General features: G+C 38.2%; 2 protein-coding genes and 1 pseudogene across 5 annotated transcripts; 1 reads left to right on the plus strand and 2 right to left on the minus strand.

Annotated features, from left to right (window-relative positions):
- Positions 1-831: 831 nt before the first annotated feature.
- Positions 832-9,492, plus strand: LOC131696278 (uncharacterized; annotated as a pseudogene).
- LOC131696279 (asparagine--tRNA ligase, cytoplasmic-like) lies at positions 6,830-8,268 on the minus strand. Its single transcript, XM_058984829.1, has 5 exons — positions 8,176-8,268; positions 8,100-8,112; positions 7,632-7,871; positions 7,331-7,487; positions 6,830-7,274 (listed from the first exon to the last, which is right to left on the minus strand). The coding sequence occupies exons 1-5, from the start codon at positions 8,266-8,268 to the stop codon at positions 6,830-6,832; spliced, it is 948 nt and encodes a 315-aa protein (XP_058840812.1).
- A 223-nt stretch (positions 9,493-9,715) lies between the features above and the next one.
- LOC131677981 (uncharacterized) lies at positions 9,716-15,344 on the minus strand. Of its 4 annotated transcripts, none has more exons than XM_058958091.1 (2): positions 10,470-15,344; positions 9,716-9,947 (listed from the first exon to the last, which is right to left on the minus strand). In XM_058958091.1, exon 1 carries the CDS (start codon positions 14,767-14,769, stop codon positions 13,249-13,251), a length of 1,521 nt encoding a protein of 506 aa, XP_058814074.1. In that variant the 5' UTR covers positions 14,770-15,344; the 3' UTR covers positions 9,716-9,947; positions 10,470-13,248. The 4 variants fall into 4 exon arrangements, with proteins under 4 accessions (XP_058814074.1, XP_058814077.1, XP_058814076.1 ...); XM_058958094.1 differs by having other exon boundaries at positions 10,402-15,344; XM_058958093.1 differs by having other exon boundaries at positions 10,333-15,344.
- Between the last annotated feature and the right edge of the window lie 540 nt (positions 15,345-15,884).

Consider the following 15,884-nt stretch of genomic DNA (forward strand, 5'->3'; position numbering starts at 1 on the left):
GATAGTAAAATTAAAGTCGTTCCTAGCAAACAATCGTGCATTCTGTTGGTTAATTTGATCTGCATAGTATCAGTGAGTAGTTGAGGGATATAACAATATAAACATTCGCGATATTCTAATCTGCATCTGTTTCTCATGCTGAAATATCGATATATCGTTTTGCATCACCTGCTAGTAAATATATCATTTTGCCTCATGTGCTTTAGTAAAATCATTGTTTTGCCTCACCTACTAAAGAAGAAAATTGATGTTGTTTATTTCTGTTTACAGTTTGTGACCAACGTGTATTTGTTCCTGCTGTCCAACAATTCGCTCGTTCAAAGGCAACAAACGGAGGATAGCGAATCGCTACCGGAAGCAACGCAAATTCTGCTGATCGATCGTGTCAATTGTGCTTTACAACGAATCGTTATACTCCGGGCTGATCGTGGTCCGGCACAAGATGCTATACCGGATCTACGCTTGCACGGGAAATTGTAACATACCGAAACCGAATGAGGGGGAAGATGCATCAAACGGTGCGGGTAAGTTCGATGGCGAATAAATATGAAAAATCATTACTGACTTCCGTTCATTGCAGTATCGTCCCCACTGGGCTACCGACCAACGTGTAATTGTTCCTGCTGTCTGGAAAGTCGACCGGACTCGCTCGATCAAGTACCAAACGGGATACTGAGTCGCTACCGGAAGCGACACCAATTCCGCTGAAATCTATCATTTGTGTGTTACCACGAACCGCTATACTCCGCGCTGATCGTGCTCCGGAACGAAATGCTACACCGGTTCTACGCTTGCATGGGAATTTTAATCGTACCGAAACGGTAAGAGTCAATGTCCATCTGCTTCCAGTGTGCGGCAATGAGATTTCAGCTCGCCGGATACACCACGGCCGCAGCTGCTTGTAGCAGGTGAATTTGCTCAACACCATATTATGTTTAAAAGCGACCCAGACCGCCCGAAATGTCACCTGATTTGCTCTCTGAACGCGTTGCTCATCCAGAGTTGCTTATTTTGGCTATTCGCAACTAACCTACACTGGATACAGGTCGTTCCTGCATCCACCACCCGTGGACGCGCTCGATGGCTCTCAGCTGAGTTTGTGTATGTATGTGAGTATCAAATAATGTCACTTTTCTCAGAGATGGTTGGACCGATTTAAACAATGTTATACTCAAATGAAAGGTGCAACATAGCCATAGGCTGCTATTGAATTTTATTTGGATCTGGTTCTGGAGTTATGAGTTGGAAAGTGCGATCGCACATGAAATTATCTAAACCTTTGTGCTTTTTGCATATAAAGAAATACTATGCAATCACTCCACAAATCAACTTTTCAACTGAGACTCGGGGGCCGAATGCCATAATCCATTCGATTCAGTTCGTCGAGATCGGTTAATGTCTGTGTGTGCATGTGTGCACATCTAGGGGGAAGTGGCCCAATTCGGACCGCTGGCCAATTCGGACCCCCAGCTGTTTCTCAGCTATGGTAATATTATGAAAAGCGTATATATCATTGTCATGGCTGTCATGTAGCTCTGTTTTATATCTCAAAATTTTGCGGTTCTCAGTTTTCGTATGCGTGCGCTGGGGGCGAATGTTATTTTGGAGCGCTTTTTTGAAAAATGTGTAAGCCAAAAAACACAATTTTCGTTGGCAACAACAATATATCAAGTCAAATGCATTATCGTGATTTTGGATCTACTGGATAATATCTTTTATTTAATATCTTGTTTTGGGCGAGACTATCAACTGTTTTCGTTTAATTGGTGTGTGAATAATAGAATATGGGATGAGCTTGTCAAATTCCAGCAAAAATCCGCATTGCCGTCGACGGGGGTACGAATCGATGGGTTGACTTTCTTAAGGAAAATATTGGCACAGAAGAACAGTTCGGTGACGGGGGATTTCGATTCCTGCACCGATTAATCCATGACTTAAGGAAAGCGGTTGAATTGCAAGGTAAGAACATTACAAATAAAAAAAAAATTTCACTCGTTACTGATGTCTATTTAACAGATAATCAAAACACCCAAATGCTACAGATTTTACAAAATCTCTCAAAGCGATTTAGAGCACCAGTTACGATAGCGAAATAAGTCGAATTCTGGTGTTGTGTGAAAGTTCTGGCCGGTTGTACCAAATCATGGCCAACATTAATACTTTGTTCCTGGCCCGTGACATTCTACCGAATGCATTTGTATTCTTGCGATCCAGTAACTCTCAGTTGGCTGCTACCGGCGGGAACCCACTTAATTCAAATTTCCCCTCGGTTGGTACACGAGCGTATCTGGTGTTCGCTTGTTCCTATTGGACAACGGACCGTATGTAGCACTAGTGGATTGCACTGGAACCTCGACAACCGGGCTGTTTGGTAAGCACTTCGAACACTTACTCTAGCCAGGAAGTTCAAATTCAATCAGAGAGTGCCGTACTTTGGTTAATGGGAACGACCCCGAAGGATATGTGATAAGAGTATTGCCTGCAACTGAAAATACGCGTTCATGTCAACGGGCTTTTAGGTGCCTAATAAAATTCCCTCATCTCTCTGTATGTTGCTTTATTAGATATAATCAGGGCAGGAAAATTTCGAAAAATGAATTGATTGCTGTTCGAAGCTTCACTAAGCACCTTCTCAAGCATACCACATGCAATCGATGAGTTTGACACAATCGCTGCGAACATTTAGGGGTAAAACTTATCTCTGCTCGGACGAAGCGAGCTTCGCATCTAGTTCGCTCTTTACAATGTTCGAAAAAGTTCACATTAACCTTAGAACGAAGACTACATATTAATATATGATATGTAGTCTTCGCTTAGAAGCACACATCGTCGAACACGAGGTAAGCTCTTGGCTCGTGGTTTTTGCGTTTTTGGAACATTTCCACAGAGTTTCGAAGCGATATTCGGTGAACACATATAAAGCGAATGCCTCGTTTATTTGAGAATCGCGAACATCGAAGTTTTATATCGCTTCAAGCATCAGCATCATAAGGCCACCGCGAACATGTTCGTTACGTGACTATCTGTCTTAAAATCATAAACTGTAAATCTTATTTTGAGTATAAATAAAATGGATTATTTTAAGATTATAATTTAGGATTTAGGGATTAGGTGCGTCGCATACCTTACCAATTTATGAGCCACGAGTTTGAATGAGCGTAGTGGTAGTGAAATTCAAATTCTTTTTTTCGGAATACAATTATGTTTACTAGCTACTTTGATTGCAAACTCGTCTTTTCTTCTTCAATCGGAGTATATTTTCCCTGCCAAGGAGTTTAGGTGAAGATGTATAAAGTATGTTTAAGGGGGTAAGGGTTTCAGCGTGAAAAAATGTTTTTTGGTGAAATGACTCTTTTGGATGAAATGATACATTATAATGTACAAAAGTTTTGAATAATTCGCTTCGCCCAAATTTCTAAAAAAAATCTCAAATAGTGTTTTTTAACGCTAAAACCATTACCCCTCTCTTAATAATCTCCCTATCTAAAACAAATTCTTCCTAAAAAGAACAATTTTCGGATGGAATCTCACTGCTGACGTCCGAGTTCAGTTAGACGGCGAACTTCAGTTATTTGCATCCACTGAGGGGTAGTTAGGCGTAGTCCGTTGGCCTTTGTTTTCAACTTGTTGCGGTTTCTAACGTTCTTGCGCAACATTCCTAAATCGGCTAGTCATATTCACTCAATAATATGCGATGATTTGTGTGTTAAACGTTATTTTTAATTTTACCAAATGAATTTATTAACAAATACCTACATACTTGAATCCATTATTATTGTCATTAATTGAATTATAATTTCTTGGCATCTGTACCAAACCAAGAGGAAAGCTTCCAAATGATTTTTATAATATTGTTTTATAAGTTTATTGGTTGATTACCTAATCACAAGAGACAAAATATTTATTTTCAAACATTTTCGACGGAATCTGTTCACTTAATAAATGAAGTGTCAAACTTATTACATGTTCCACTTTTATGAAATTTATTTCCTGACTCCTGTACATGTGTTTTGTGATAAATAATGAGAAGGATATTCCAACTTGTTTGTATTGTATTTGTTAACTAATTACTTATGGAGAAACGCAAAGAACTTACAAACAATGTTCTAGTGATTTTTTTTTGTTGGAAATCCAAAAACAATTCTGAAAAGGACAAAATTTGGTTTATCTTCTCCATGATGTAATCTTCCCTTATTTGACTTTTACTAATAAAAAATAAAAGGAAGAAATCCCCCCTGTATTTTTTTTTTTGAATCAGTTATAGCCGAAATGCTTTATGTAAGGGAAATCTCGGAAAATGAGAAGCGAAATAAATAACTCCAAGTAGAATGAAAATCGTTCTAAATTCGAACTTTTTCGAATACTGTCTTTCCATTATTATTCGCTTTTTGTCGCATTCCATATTTTGATATATTATTTTGAAGACCCATATTTAAGATCAATACAATAGTAATTCTTCAAAAGGGCTAATGAGACTTTTGTAAACAAACTTATTTCGCTCATTTTTCCGCTACAGAGTTGAATTTTATGAAAAATACACATGAATCAACATCTTTGCCCTTGGTAGAATCGATTTCAAATGTTTTCTGTGTTGAAATGATAACAAATTAAGAGAAATCAGCAAATCAAAAGTTTGTTCACAAATCTTATTAGCCCTATTCAAATGTTGATATGGAATAATAAAATCAATTATAATCAATTATAATAAGATCAATTTCGATTTTTTTTTTTAATTTTGCGGTGGTGTAATCCCTTAAGTGGTTGATTTAACGGTTTCTTTTTATCGAACCTACTCCCATTCGTTCATTCGTTAGAGTAGTTAAAGAGAGTGTACTAAATTAATAGGAACACTTAAATTTAGAAAGTTATGACCCTCGCTCCACAATGCAGTTTGCGATAGAATTGCTCAACTGAAAATTATTAAATGAAATGAATGAAAACAAACATTAGACTATAGCATTTTGTACGCATGCACTTCAGAGGTCCAAGGGTTACAATTTCTGTTCTAGTTCTCGGATCGTCAACACATTTTTTTCGATTTTTTGGCCCAGTTCTCAAGGGAAATCCAGTTTTTAACTTTTTGCATACATATTGCATTGAATGAAGAACTTAGATAATGTATTCATAAAGTATTAGTAATAATTCGATTGTCCGTTCATTTTAAAAGGCTATTTTCTATAACTTTACAACTGATTTAATTTCACTTTCAAAATTTCTCGAAATATCATGTTCTAAAAGTTCTCAACCGATATAATATTCGAAAACAGTTATAAAAATGTCTCATTACACTGGTAGATGGATTCAAAGCGTTTTTTTAAATAAGTGCACGAAAAAACATGCGTCCTTCTAAAACATACTTCTGAATCAAAATGGTTTTGCTGTTAGTCGAAAACAAGATTTACAAAACGACCAGAACTGCCAAATATGAATCGGGAATGGTCGAGTTTATTGACATTCCCTATTTATTTCTAGGATTCATCATACACATCATGACGTTATTTATTTAACTGATAATCGATTTTTTCCTTTGAATGGATATCGATATCTCTATCCTCAAGAAACTGACATAACTGGTAGGTGACTATAGGAACATTGCTAAGATAAGCGAGCCACTCAATACGTTGTGTACATTGTGTTTAACTTCATTTTCTAGCCCTAATTTATTTCATTTGAAAATTTATCCCCGCCCTGTCACGAAATCTTGATTTTATCCCTACTGGTAATATATCAGTAGGGTATCTTAAATAAACTTGTTACGTCACTTTTCAGTTAACCCCAGCATCCATAAGCTACACATTGTCACAATTATTTTTCACCTATTCCACCCTTAATACAAGGCCTCTGTCTAGAATATACTTTTTTTTGCATAACTAGTAGGTAGGTATTTGAATAAAGAAAACTAATATCGTCCGGCGAACATGTTAGCGATGGCCCTCGCGATGCTAAATTGATATAATCCTTCGGTGTTCGCGATTCTGAAATACTTCGAGGTAATCTTTTTTCTGTGTTCGCGAACATCGCTTCGAAGCTCCGTGTAACTTCAAAAATATCGATCACACGAACCAAGACCTTAGCTCGTGTTCGTCGAAAACTACGCAAAAGCTTTTACATATCTTTCCGAACATCAATGAAATGAACAAGAAGCTTCATTTGTCCTCGCCGAAGAGCATGCAAAAGTATCGCCCAAATGTCCGCAATTACGATGGTAAGCGATTGTGATGCGAAGCTTGTGAATTCGAACCAGTAACGCAAAGCTTCGCGCTTTGAAAGTATTCGAACATAGGTTCGGTTCGAATATTTCCTGCCCTGGATATAATCGAAGACTCCATATCAAGAAGACTGGCAACTCTGTCCAGAATCCGGAGACAGTACCCACTGAGACGTCCAAAAAATTGTTTCAAAATCGTTCAACACGGGTCCAACGATGGACGTTTGTTGAACGGTTATTTGGACGTTGTCCAAATTGGTCCAACGAACGTCATTCATTGGACGATTTTGAAACCAACCGTTCTTAGAGGGTAACAGCAACGCCACTTGCGGGTAAAGGTGGTACTTTCCATAGTGATGCACACACACATATACATTTTTACATAAAGCTTCCTCCCTTCTTCCAATAGAGGCGCTGTAACCTCTGTCGCTTCTCGTTTATATGGGGGAAGGAAAGAGATATCAGTCTTATTGATATGGAGTCTTCGATATAATACAAATATATTGATATAGAATGACAATATTTTATTTTCTTAAAGTAAAAGTGTCAATTTCTAGCTTTTTAGTAATACTGTTCAGAGAAATCGACCTCCGACAATTAATCGGCGATCGTTTTACATGTCTAGATGGACATGTAAAATGATTTAATTTTCGCGGGAAACCGGCACAGCATTATTGGTTCGTTTATTTGCTCCGTCATTTTTCGTTCCGGACCCTCCGTAATATCATCGCCAAACTCATAAAAAGTTCCATCATTCTTGGTGACGTTGTTCTCCTTTAAGTCAATAGCATCGACATAGTTCGGTGGCATAAAATTCAGGTTAAGATGACCCCACGGAGATTTCAATACTCGATCGACAACATCTACTATCAAATCTTCCAGCCGATCAAGTAGCTCTTTGAAAGTAATAAAGGGACATTCACCCTCAATATAACTGTATTCTGCTAAATCACGGCGAGCAAGACTCTGCTCTGCACGGTAACTTTGAGAAATGCAATAGTCGCCCAATGCCGGCAAACAGGTTTCCATATATTTTTGTGAGCTTTGCGTCAGGAATGCTTCCGCCCTAAAATGTATTTATTGTTTGAGCAAATACTTCTAATGCGAACATTTTTTATTTACCTAAAATAGTCCAGTTTGAACAGAGTCGACCCTCCTTCAACTTGTGTTTGCACCAGCGTCGGCGGCGTTACCTCCGTGTAACCACGTTCATGATAATGCTCCCTAAATGCCATCATAATGACATCTCTCATCTTGAGAATCTTAGAAGTATTTTCGCCTCTAATCATAATGTGTCTGTTATCGAGCTAGACATCAGGATGAGCATCCTCGTTCAAAATAGAATCTGCCCCACTGGCCGGAGCTAATCCAATTAGCTACCAATAATCAACGTGCAGCTCATGTCCACCGGGAGCGGACTTACCTTCTGGAACCTCTGACACAAGGTATCGCTGAGAACGCTTTTCAAGAATTTTCTTGAGCTGAGATTTGGCTACTAGTTCGTAGGGTGATTCCGATTTTGCATCCTTAGTGTTTACATAAATTCTTGGGAAAGGTTCCTTGCCGGCGTGCTTCATGGCTTGTAGGATTGTTTTGAAGGGTTTTTCCGCTGTTCCATCACCGAACTCGTCATCGCCACGCTTTTCCAAGGTGTAGAGATCGTCTGGAGGTGGTGAGAAAAATTGGATCAATATTCAATTATTATTATCCATCACCGTTGGTTGAATTTCAGCGGCCGTTCACTTTCCGGCAAGTGTAATGGATAAGAGTACTTACTGGCAACGTTTGTTGAGTGCCGAACAGGGGATTGATTTCCGTTTCATCCTTGTTACTACGAGTAGGTTATGCTTCTTTTACCATCTCAGCATAGATATCAGTTTCGGCTGCCAACGTCGGATGGTAATCTAACGAGAAGAGATTATATTAAATTCAAAAAAATTTTATCTTAAAGAAACCACCCAACTTACCACTAAGAATTGAAACTTTTCATAGTTAGCGTCATACTGTTGAACTTTGCTGTCCAAGCATTCCTGACATTCTTCCGGGTGTTGCATGTGCATCTACGCCCCCCGGAACGAACGGTCGGGGTGAAACGGATAGTAGATTCTTCGTATACCACTAACCGTATCGTGGGGGATAAAACATTCCTTCTTCATAGCCTCCAACAGTTCTTAGTGCATCTGGTGTAGGATAAATCGATTCCAATTTTGAATTAGACTGATCAGATTGATGTTAGCAATGTTGCTTCGGTCCGAAGAAAATATTAACCCCAGGGCAGCTGCTTCCGGAAAGAGAATTCCTTACAACAGCAGTGCGTAATGGGTCGAAGTGACAGCTGCTATCTAAACCAAGACTATTGAAAACTATAGGTAGGATTATTCAAGATTAGCTAAAACTAGTCGAGATTATTTTGGGAATAAAAAAGTTCACTAATTTATTTTAGTCCAACGTTTAGAGTGATTTCCCCCTAGGGGTGTGGATGTTTTTTCATAACCGTTGGCTGAATTTTCGTGAAAAAGTATGTGTCGCCACGCGATGGGAGTACAATGTACGATTATTTCAAGTCAATTTGAATAGCTTTCAATAATTATTTTCTTTGATATTTCACAGGTGCCATTAGGAGCCTTGAGGACAACCATAACAACTGGGTGACTAAACAGAACAGCGGGACATTATGATTTAGAGCAACACACCACCGTTCTATGAATCGTTGGGGTTTGCACCATGCGATGTAGAATAATATAGTCAATGAGACAAAATAACTAATCGAATGATTCACTGCGTATAGTTATTCTCATGTTCCCAATCTTCTATTGGCAGACAGCCGCTTTAAATAATCGGTGCAACGTCGTAACATTATTTAGTGGATTCTTGGTGGAAATGTGGTGCTTCCTGCCGATGTTGGTGACTCGAAGGCAAACCGAATAAAAGGGCTCCAGATTGAAACAGTTAAACATATAGGGTAGATGATTTAATTTTTCTCAAACTATTAGGGTGCTATACTATGTTCCGATGAATATACTGGAAGAGGTAGAGATTTTGTGCGAAGTAGGGATACCAATTTTTTATCCCATAATTTGAACAGCAGACGATGTGTTCGGTTAGGTACAATAAATAGATAGGCTACGATGATATAAAGAGATGTAACCCTCTCAGTGGGAGGCACGATTCTCGAGAGTCTAAGATAGAATATTTATGCAATTTCACCCGATCGAAGTGAATTATAACTTACAGAAACATGGACAAATATATTGCGAATGAATAAATTATGTTTCTAAAGTAAATTGCTTTATGTATCGAAAGAAAATATCCAGTTAAGTTATAAAAGTTTGCCCTCTTGCTTTAGAACAATTCAGCAGTTTAAAACTCTCTTAAAATTAGACGTGCACACTCTGGGAGCCAAAAGCGATATACGAAGAATAAACTGAATCGTAATGACATTCTATAGAGAAAAGAAAGGAATTTGGCTTTCTTTCATTCATAATCTTTAGTAAAAACAGCGTGTGGTGATATTTCATTCGTTTGTCTATTCCTTATATAGTTTTAGTCGAATAGTTATCAGCCAGCTCCAAATCGCATTATGGCACGTTGAAATCTCGTATCGAGGGTATCCATTTCCACGTGTAGCCTTCAAAACTGCATGATCGCTGGTCCAAATAGCAGCTGTGTATCAAAGATGCTAACACGTTTCACTCGTTGTAATTTCGTAATTTGTATTGCCATACAAAAGAGCCTTCAACTGAAAGAGTACAGAAAAGGAACAAATATCAAACTGAATTTATTGAAAAACCCCGAGGCGGTGGATTGCTCTCGAGTTGCACTTTCTAGCAGAAGAGCAGGCCACTGGACGTGTTTCATTCCCACTTCTGCTAGAAAGTGAAACACCAAGGCAATCCACCGCCTCGGTGTTTTTCAATGAAAAACGACATGAATGAGTTTACAAATGAAAAAGTATTATATCTTCAGTACAATGGAATCACTATCAGTGGGAACCTTGTTTAAGCTTCCGGGGTGAAGTCTTCTCACTACATGATCTTCTTATTGGCTCCTTAAAACACTACACAAGATCTTCCTACACTAGTTTCTAATCTGATTTGGATTAATCGAATTACACATCATAATACCAATACACAAAGGTGATTTATTGTTCGCAATAGAATAGAATTTATCATCAGGCATTATTTCAACCGTACATCGCTCATCAACAATTTGTCATTTTTGTTGACATGGTGTTAAAAAATATCCACTCTCGCTAGCTTACTATTCGGAAAAACAACAACAAAACTCCACAAGCACTTCCGGAACTTTTTTATGCTCCGATTGTAGTGAAAAACTTTTGCTAATATATATTTTTAATTGCAGAAAGATTTAAAATGTGATTGAAATTTTCGTTTGCTGCTTTTAATACTATATGTAAACAAAGTTTTTTATCTCTTTCTGACTGGTAACGCAACGCATGATGACACACGAAAGAAAAATTGATAGGAGAAAAAGAGATGATCGATTTGTTTTGCTCTGGTTTAGACATATGCACAGGGTTGAACATAAGTTCCACTGCGATCCACAACGTCAAAACGGAACGGAATCGGAACGGAATTTCAGCTTATCTGGGCCCTAAGACGCAGTGCATAACAGACGTGCGTGGTCGTGAGAAGCTGCATCGGACGATCAATCAAATAAGCTACCATCGGAGAGAAGCAGAAAAACGTTGGTGGAGGTGGTGGCGGTGAGAAGGCCAAAAAGCCAAAGGCTAAGAAACGCAGTCACTGAAAAAGCGGTAGTAACTGCCACTAAAATGCCACCAAAACATCGAAGACTGCAAAGCGTACTCATTCGGTGTGAGCTGCGAAAGGGGAAAGATCGTATGGATGTACGCAGTAAAAACAATCGTCGGCAAGGTTTGAATTGTTTTAAAAGATTCCCGTCTTATATCAACATAGTTATCTACAAACCGTCCTTATTAGGACGAATGCAAAATGGAAAAAGAATTTAATTAGAAAGTTTCTTTTATTAACTGATATTAAGTTTGCGCTTGGTAATCCTGTACTTTTACCAGTGAATCATAAGAAAATGTTTTTCTAATCTACAAACCCGAAGGTTTTTGCAAATCCTTCCAAGAAAATCAGTGAATGTGGCAACTCTGCCACTAAGCGAAAGCTACACCAAAACGAATGATGAAAATATTTTCATTTATCGAACAAAAGGACGTCCTTCCATCTGCATTGTAAAGTCAATAAATAGGAACACCATGATGAAAACCGTGCTCATTCGGTGTGAGCTGCGAAAGGGGAAAGATCGTATGTTTGTTTTAAAAGATTCCTGTCTTGTATCAACATAGACAAACCGTCCTTATCAGGACGAAGGCAAAATGGAAAAAGAATTTAATTAGAAAGTTTCTTTTATTAACTAGTATTAAGTTTGCGCTTGGTAATTCTGTACTTTTACCAGTGAATCATAAGAAAATGTGTTTCCAATCTACAAACCCGAAGGTTTTTGCAAATCCTTCCAAGAAAATCAGTGAATGTGGCAACTCTGCCACTAAGCGAAAGCTACACCAAAACGAATGATGAAAATATTTTCATTTATCGAACAAAAGGACGTCCTTCCATCTGCATTGTAAAGTCAATAAATAGGAACACCATGATGAAAACCGTGCTCATTCGGTGTGAGCTGCGAAAGGGGAAAGATGGTATGGATGTACGCAGTAAAAACAATCGTCGGCAAGGTTTGAATTGTTTTAAAAGATTCCCGTCTTGTATCAACATAGACAAACCGTCCTTATCAGGACGAAGGCAAAATGGAAAAAGAATTTAATTAGAAAATTTCTTTTATTAACTAGTATTAAGTTTGCGCTTGGTAATTCTGTACTTTTACCAGTGAATCATAAGAAAATGTTTTTCCAATCTACAAACCCGAAGGTTTTTGCAAATCCTTCCAAGAAAATCAGTGAATGTGGCAACTCTGCCACTAAGCGAAAGCTAGACCAAAACGAATGATGAAAATATTTTCATTTATCGAACAAAAGGACGGCCTTCCATCTGCATTGTAAAGTCAATAAATAGGAACAGCTTGATGAAAAGTGTGCTCATTCGGTGTGAGCTGCGAAAGGGGAAAGATCGTATGTTTGTTTAAAAAGATTCCCGTCTTGTATCAACATAGACAAACCGTCCTTATCAGGACGAAGGCAAAATGGAAAAAGAATTTAATTAGAAAGTTTCTTTTATTAACTAGTATTAAGTTTGCGCTTGGTAATTCTGTACTTTTACCAGTGAATCATAAGAAAATGTGTTTCCAATCTACAAACCCGAAGGTTTTTGCAAATCCTTCCAAGAAAATCAGTGAATGTGGCAACTCTGCCACTAAGCGAAAGCTACACCAAAACGAATGATGAAAATATTTTCATTTATCGAACAAAAGGACGTCCTTCCATCTGCATTGTAAAGTCAATAAATAGGAACACCATGATGAAAACCGTGCTCATTCGGTGTGAGCTGCGAAAGGGGAAAGATGGTATGGATGTACTATATTACGATGAAAGAGACGTATTGCGCTCGGTACATTTTGTCTACACCAGTCGACTGTTCGAAATCGGCTCTCAATCCGCTCAGTTTCAGAGCTAGTAAGGGCCTCGCCATTACCAATTTTGGTTAGTATGGTGGAAAATTCAACATCGGTTTGACGCATAACTTGCACTAATGGAAAGAAATTTAAGGATTGCCATAGTACAGGCCCTTGAAAAGAATTTCGACATGGTTTGAAAACTGGTCGAGCATTAACAGGTGGCAATTGCCGAAGATCACCACAAAATATAATGTGAATTCCTCCAAACGGATCATCAAAGTTACCAGTGATGTCTTGCAATCGAGAATGAATGGTATTAAGTACATCTGCACCTATCATACTCACTTCATCAATAATGATTGCTTTTATTCCTGCGAAAGCATTACGATATAGTTGAAGAGTTTCAAATCCAAGTTTCGAATTATGTCTACGCGCCATTGTAATACGAAAAGCGGAATGAACTGTAGTGCCGCCAATAGCTACCGCTGCTTTTCCTGTGGAGGCACAAGCAACATATGCATTTTTTTTAGCGAATTATGGGATTGACTGAAACGATTATACGTCTCCATCAAAATACGAAGTGTGAAGGTTTTACCACATCCTGCAGGACCAGTGAAAAATATTTGCAAAGGTATGTTCATTCCGTCGAAACTATGCAAGATATCAATTAAATGTAGAATCAAATTACGTTGTTCTACATTTGTAGCCCTCACCATAGCGCAATACTCTAACTTGCTCATAACATTGGTACGTTTCTTAACAACCGCTGATAGAGCACCAGTGGGCAACTGTTCGATATCATCATCGTTTGGCTCCATGACAATAGCTCGAACGAATTCGTTGTGTTTATCGTTGGTTTCATTTTGTAGATCGTCAGATTCAATTTCTTCGTTTATACGAAGATATTCTTCGACGATATGCTGGAGATTTATATTGCAATCATATTCTTTCAGTTTATTCAATATGAATGCCTCATTTTGGTCATACAATTCAATAAAGTTGTTGCGATCGAGAATATCGCAAGTTTCATTCCGGAATGGTTGAAACAAAAGAACCATTTCACGCTTGAAATCGTTTAATTCGGTCATTTTATATTTTCTCCATCGCACTATTCGAGGGATGCTTCGCCGTTTATAAGTGTTTATACTACTTCTATCCTTAGTATAACAAGATACAAAATCAGCCAAACAAATGTCGTCAAGACCCTCACGCTTTTCATACTTTTGTATTATGTTAAGTGTCCACACATCGGTCGAGTCATCATTAATACCTTCTTCGTCCATTCGTTTTGTGTGTTTTCTTGATTTTATTCGTTCATGTGGCCACATTGTTGGTATAAATTCAACTTTTCTGCTGGCTTCTGACATTGGCTGTCGCAGTAAATACCAAGCAGCTTCTTGGGCACACATTTCTACTGAATTCAGCATTTTAATACTGACTTTCTTCAGTAATGAACAATAGTCTTGGTCAGGGTATTCTTCTTGGAGCTTGATTAATTCGAGATGCAAGTTACTAATGCCTCTGTTTGTTTTATTTACATATTCCACAACATACGCAGCACATGAATATTCGTCCATGATAAATTGAAGATCCATGTTTGAGAGTAGTTGGTTAGCAACCCATGGATTGTAAGGATTAGTCCATAGTTCTTCCATGGATCGCTTCAAGAGAACGGTGGGTCTTTGTAAAGAAGCACGAATAACATCCAGGTAGTTATCGTACGAACAATTACAATCAGAAAGATATTCATCCAGTGTTGTATACACCTTTATGTTCAATCTTTCGTGCATTTCCCTACCTTTCGCTTTTAGTTGGCTACGACGCGAATTAGTCGATTCCATTGGCAACAACATTCTAGTTCGATCCATTGGCCAATAAGGGATGTTGAATCGACATTCTTTGTCATTTCGCTTGTAACAAGTGAATGTATGTTTATGGATTTGATTTCCATTGGTACTAACGGAACAAAGTAAATTTATAAGTTCCACAGTAGCGGGCATGTCCTCTGAATGTATTTCTCGAGGATCATTTTTCAACCATAACAAAAGGTGAGCATGGGGACTGCCACGGTGTTGAAACTCTATTCGTTTGAAATAATCAACAACATAGTATTTGCCAAATGGGCTAAATATTTAATAAAGTTTCAACTAACCTATTGAAATAAATGCAACAGGTAACAGGATCATTATTTACGAGCATAGTTCGCTGAAGAGCAGATAATTGCTCTATAGGATCGCTCAAGTCGATAGTATGTTCGTTAGCGAGTTTATATAAAATTCGCAACAAATTAGGCCATCGAGTTTCGTTGGCACTCAATGTTATGAACATTGTTGGCTTTCTGAGTTGGCGAATCATTGCAAAAACGTCATGTTTGCGTTGTTGCCAATATTGAACTGAATTTGGAATAGACTTGAGGAACGACAAGTTACGCTCAATGCAGGATTCCAAGAATTCTCGGTCCTTCAACATTCCACGGGTTATATTTGCAGTTCCTACACATTTAAATGTGTTTTGCAAACCTTCAGAAACGCGTAGCCGTAGTATTTTCATAGCCATGTAAAGCAAATGTTGTGGCTTTGCGCCTCGTCTGTCGCGGCGTCTAAGTTCACTAGTAGCCATCATAAATGGCGTAACATGAACGTCGGTATTGAATGAGCGTGGATGTCCAAAATAAATGTCAGGAAAAGAAAGTTCTTCTGCAAATTCATCAAAAATTAGGGACAAAGGTACTCTGTTCTGAGCGGGTGCAATCTCCAAACACTTGTCTTCGTTCCAAAGCAAAGTTTGTTGTTGCCCTATCAAAAGCTCATAGTCGTTTGTGGAATCGATCGTTTCCAACTCACTGTCAGCTTCAAGTAGCCTTGATGATGATTGATCAAGACCATTCAACTGACCTTGATTGATAACTATGCCGTATCTACGATATAACGGAGTGTCAACGAGATACTGAAGCCACTTATAAACTGTATCCTTCTTTATAAACCCATTCAAATAAGAAGATTTATGAATAGAATGCTTCTTGATGCTAACATTAAAGGCATAATCATCATCAATGTTCCTTGGGAGCACGCGAATCATTTCAGGTCCATCCACTGGTACATTGATGACTTGTCCC

Source organism: Topomyia yanbarensis, chromosome 1 (assembly GCF_030247195.1).
Source record: "Topomyia yanbarensis strain Yona2022 chromosome 1, ASM3024719v1, whole genome shotgun sequence".
In the NCBI taxonomy this organism is placed as follows: domain Eukaryota; kingdom Metazoa; phylum Arthropoda; class Insecta; order Diptera; family Culicidae; genus Topomyia; species Topomyia yanbarensis.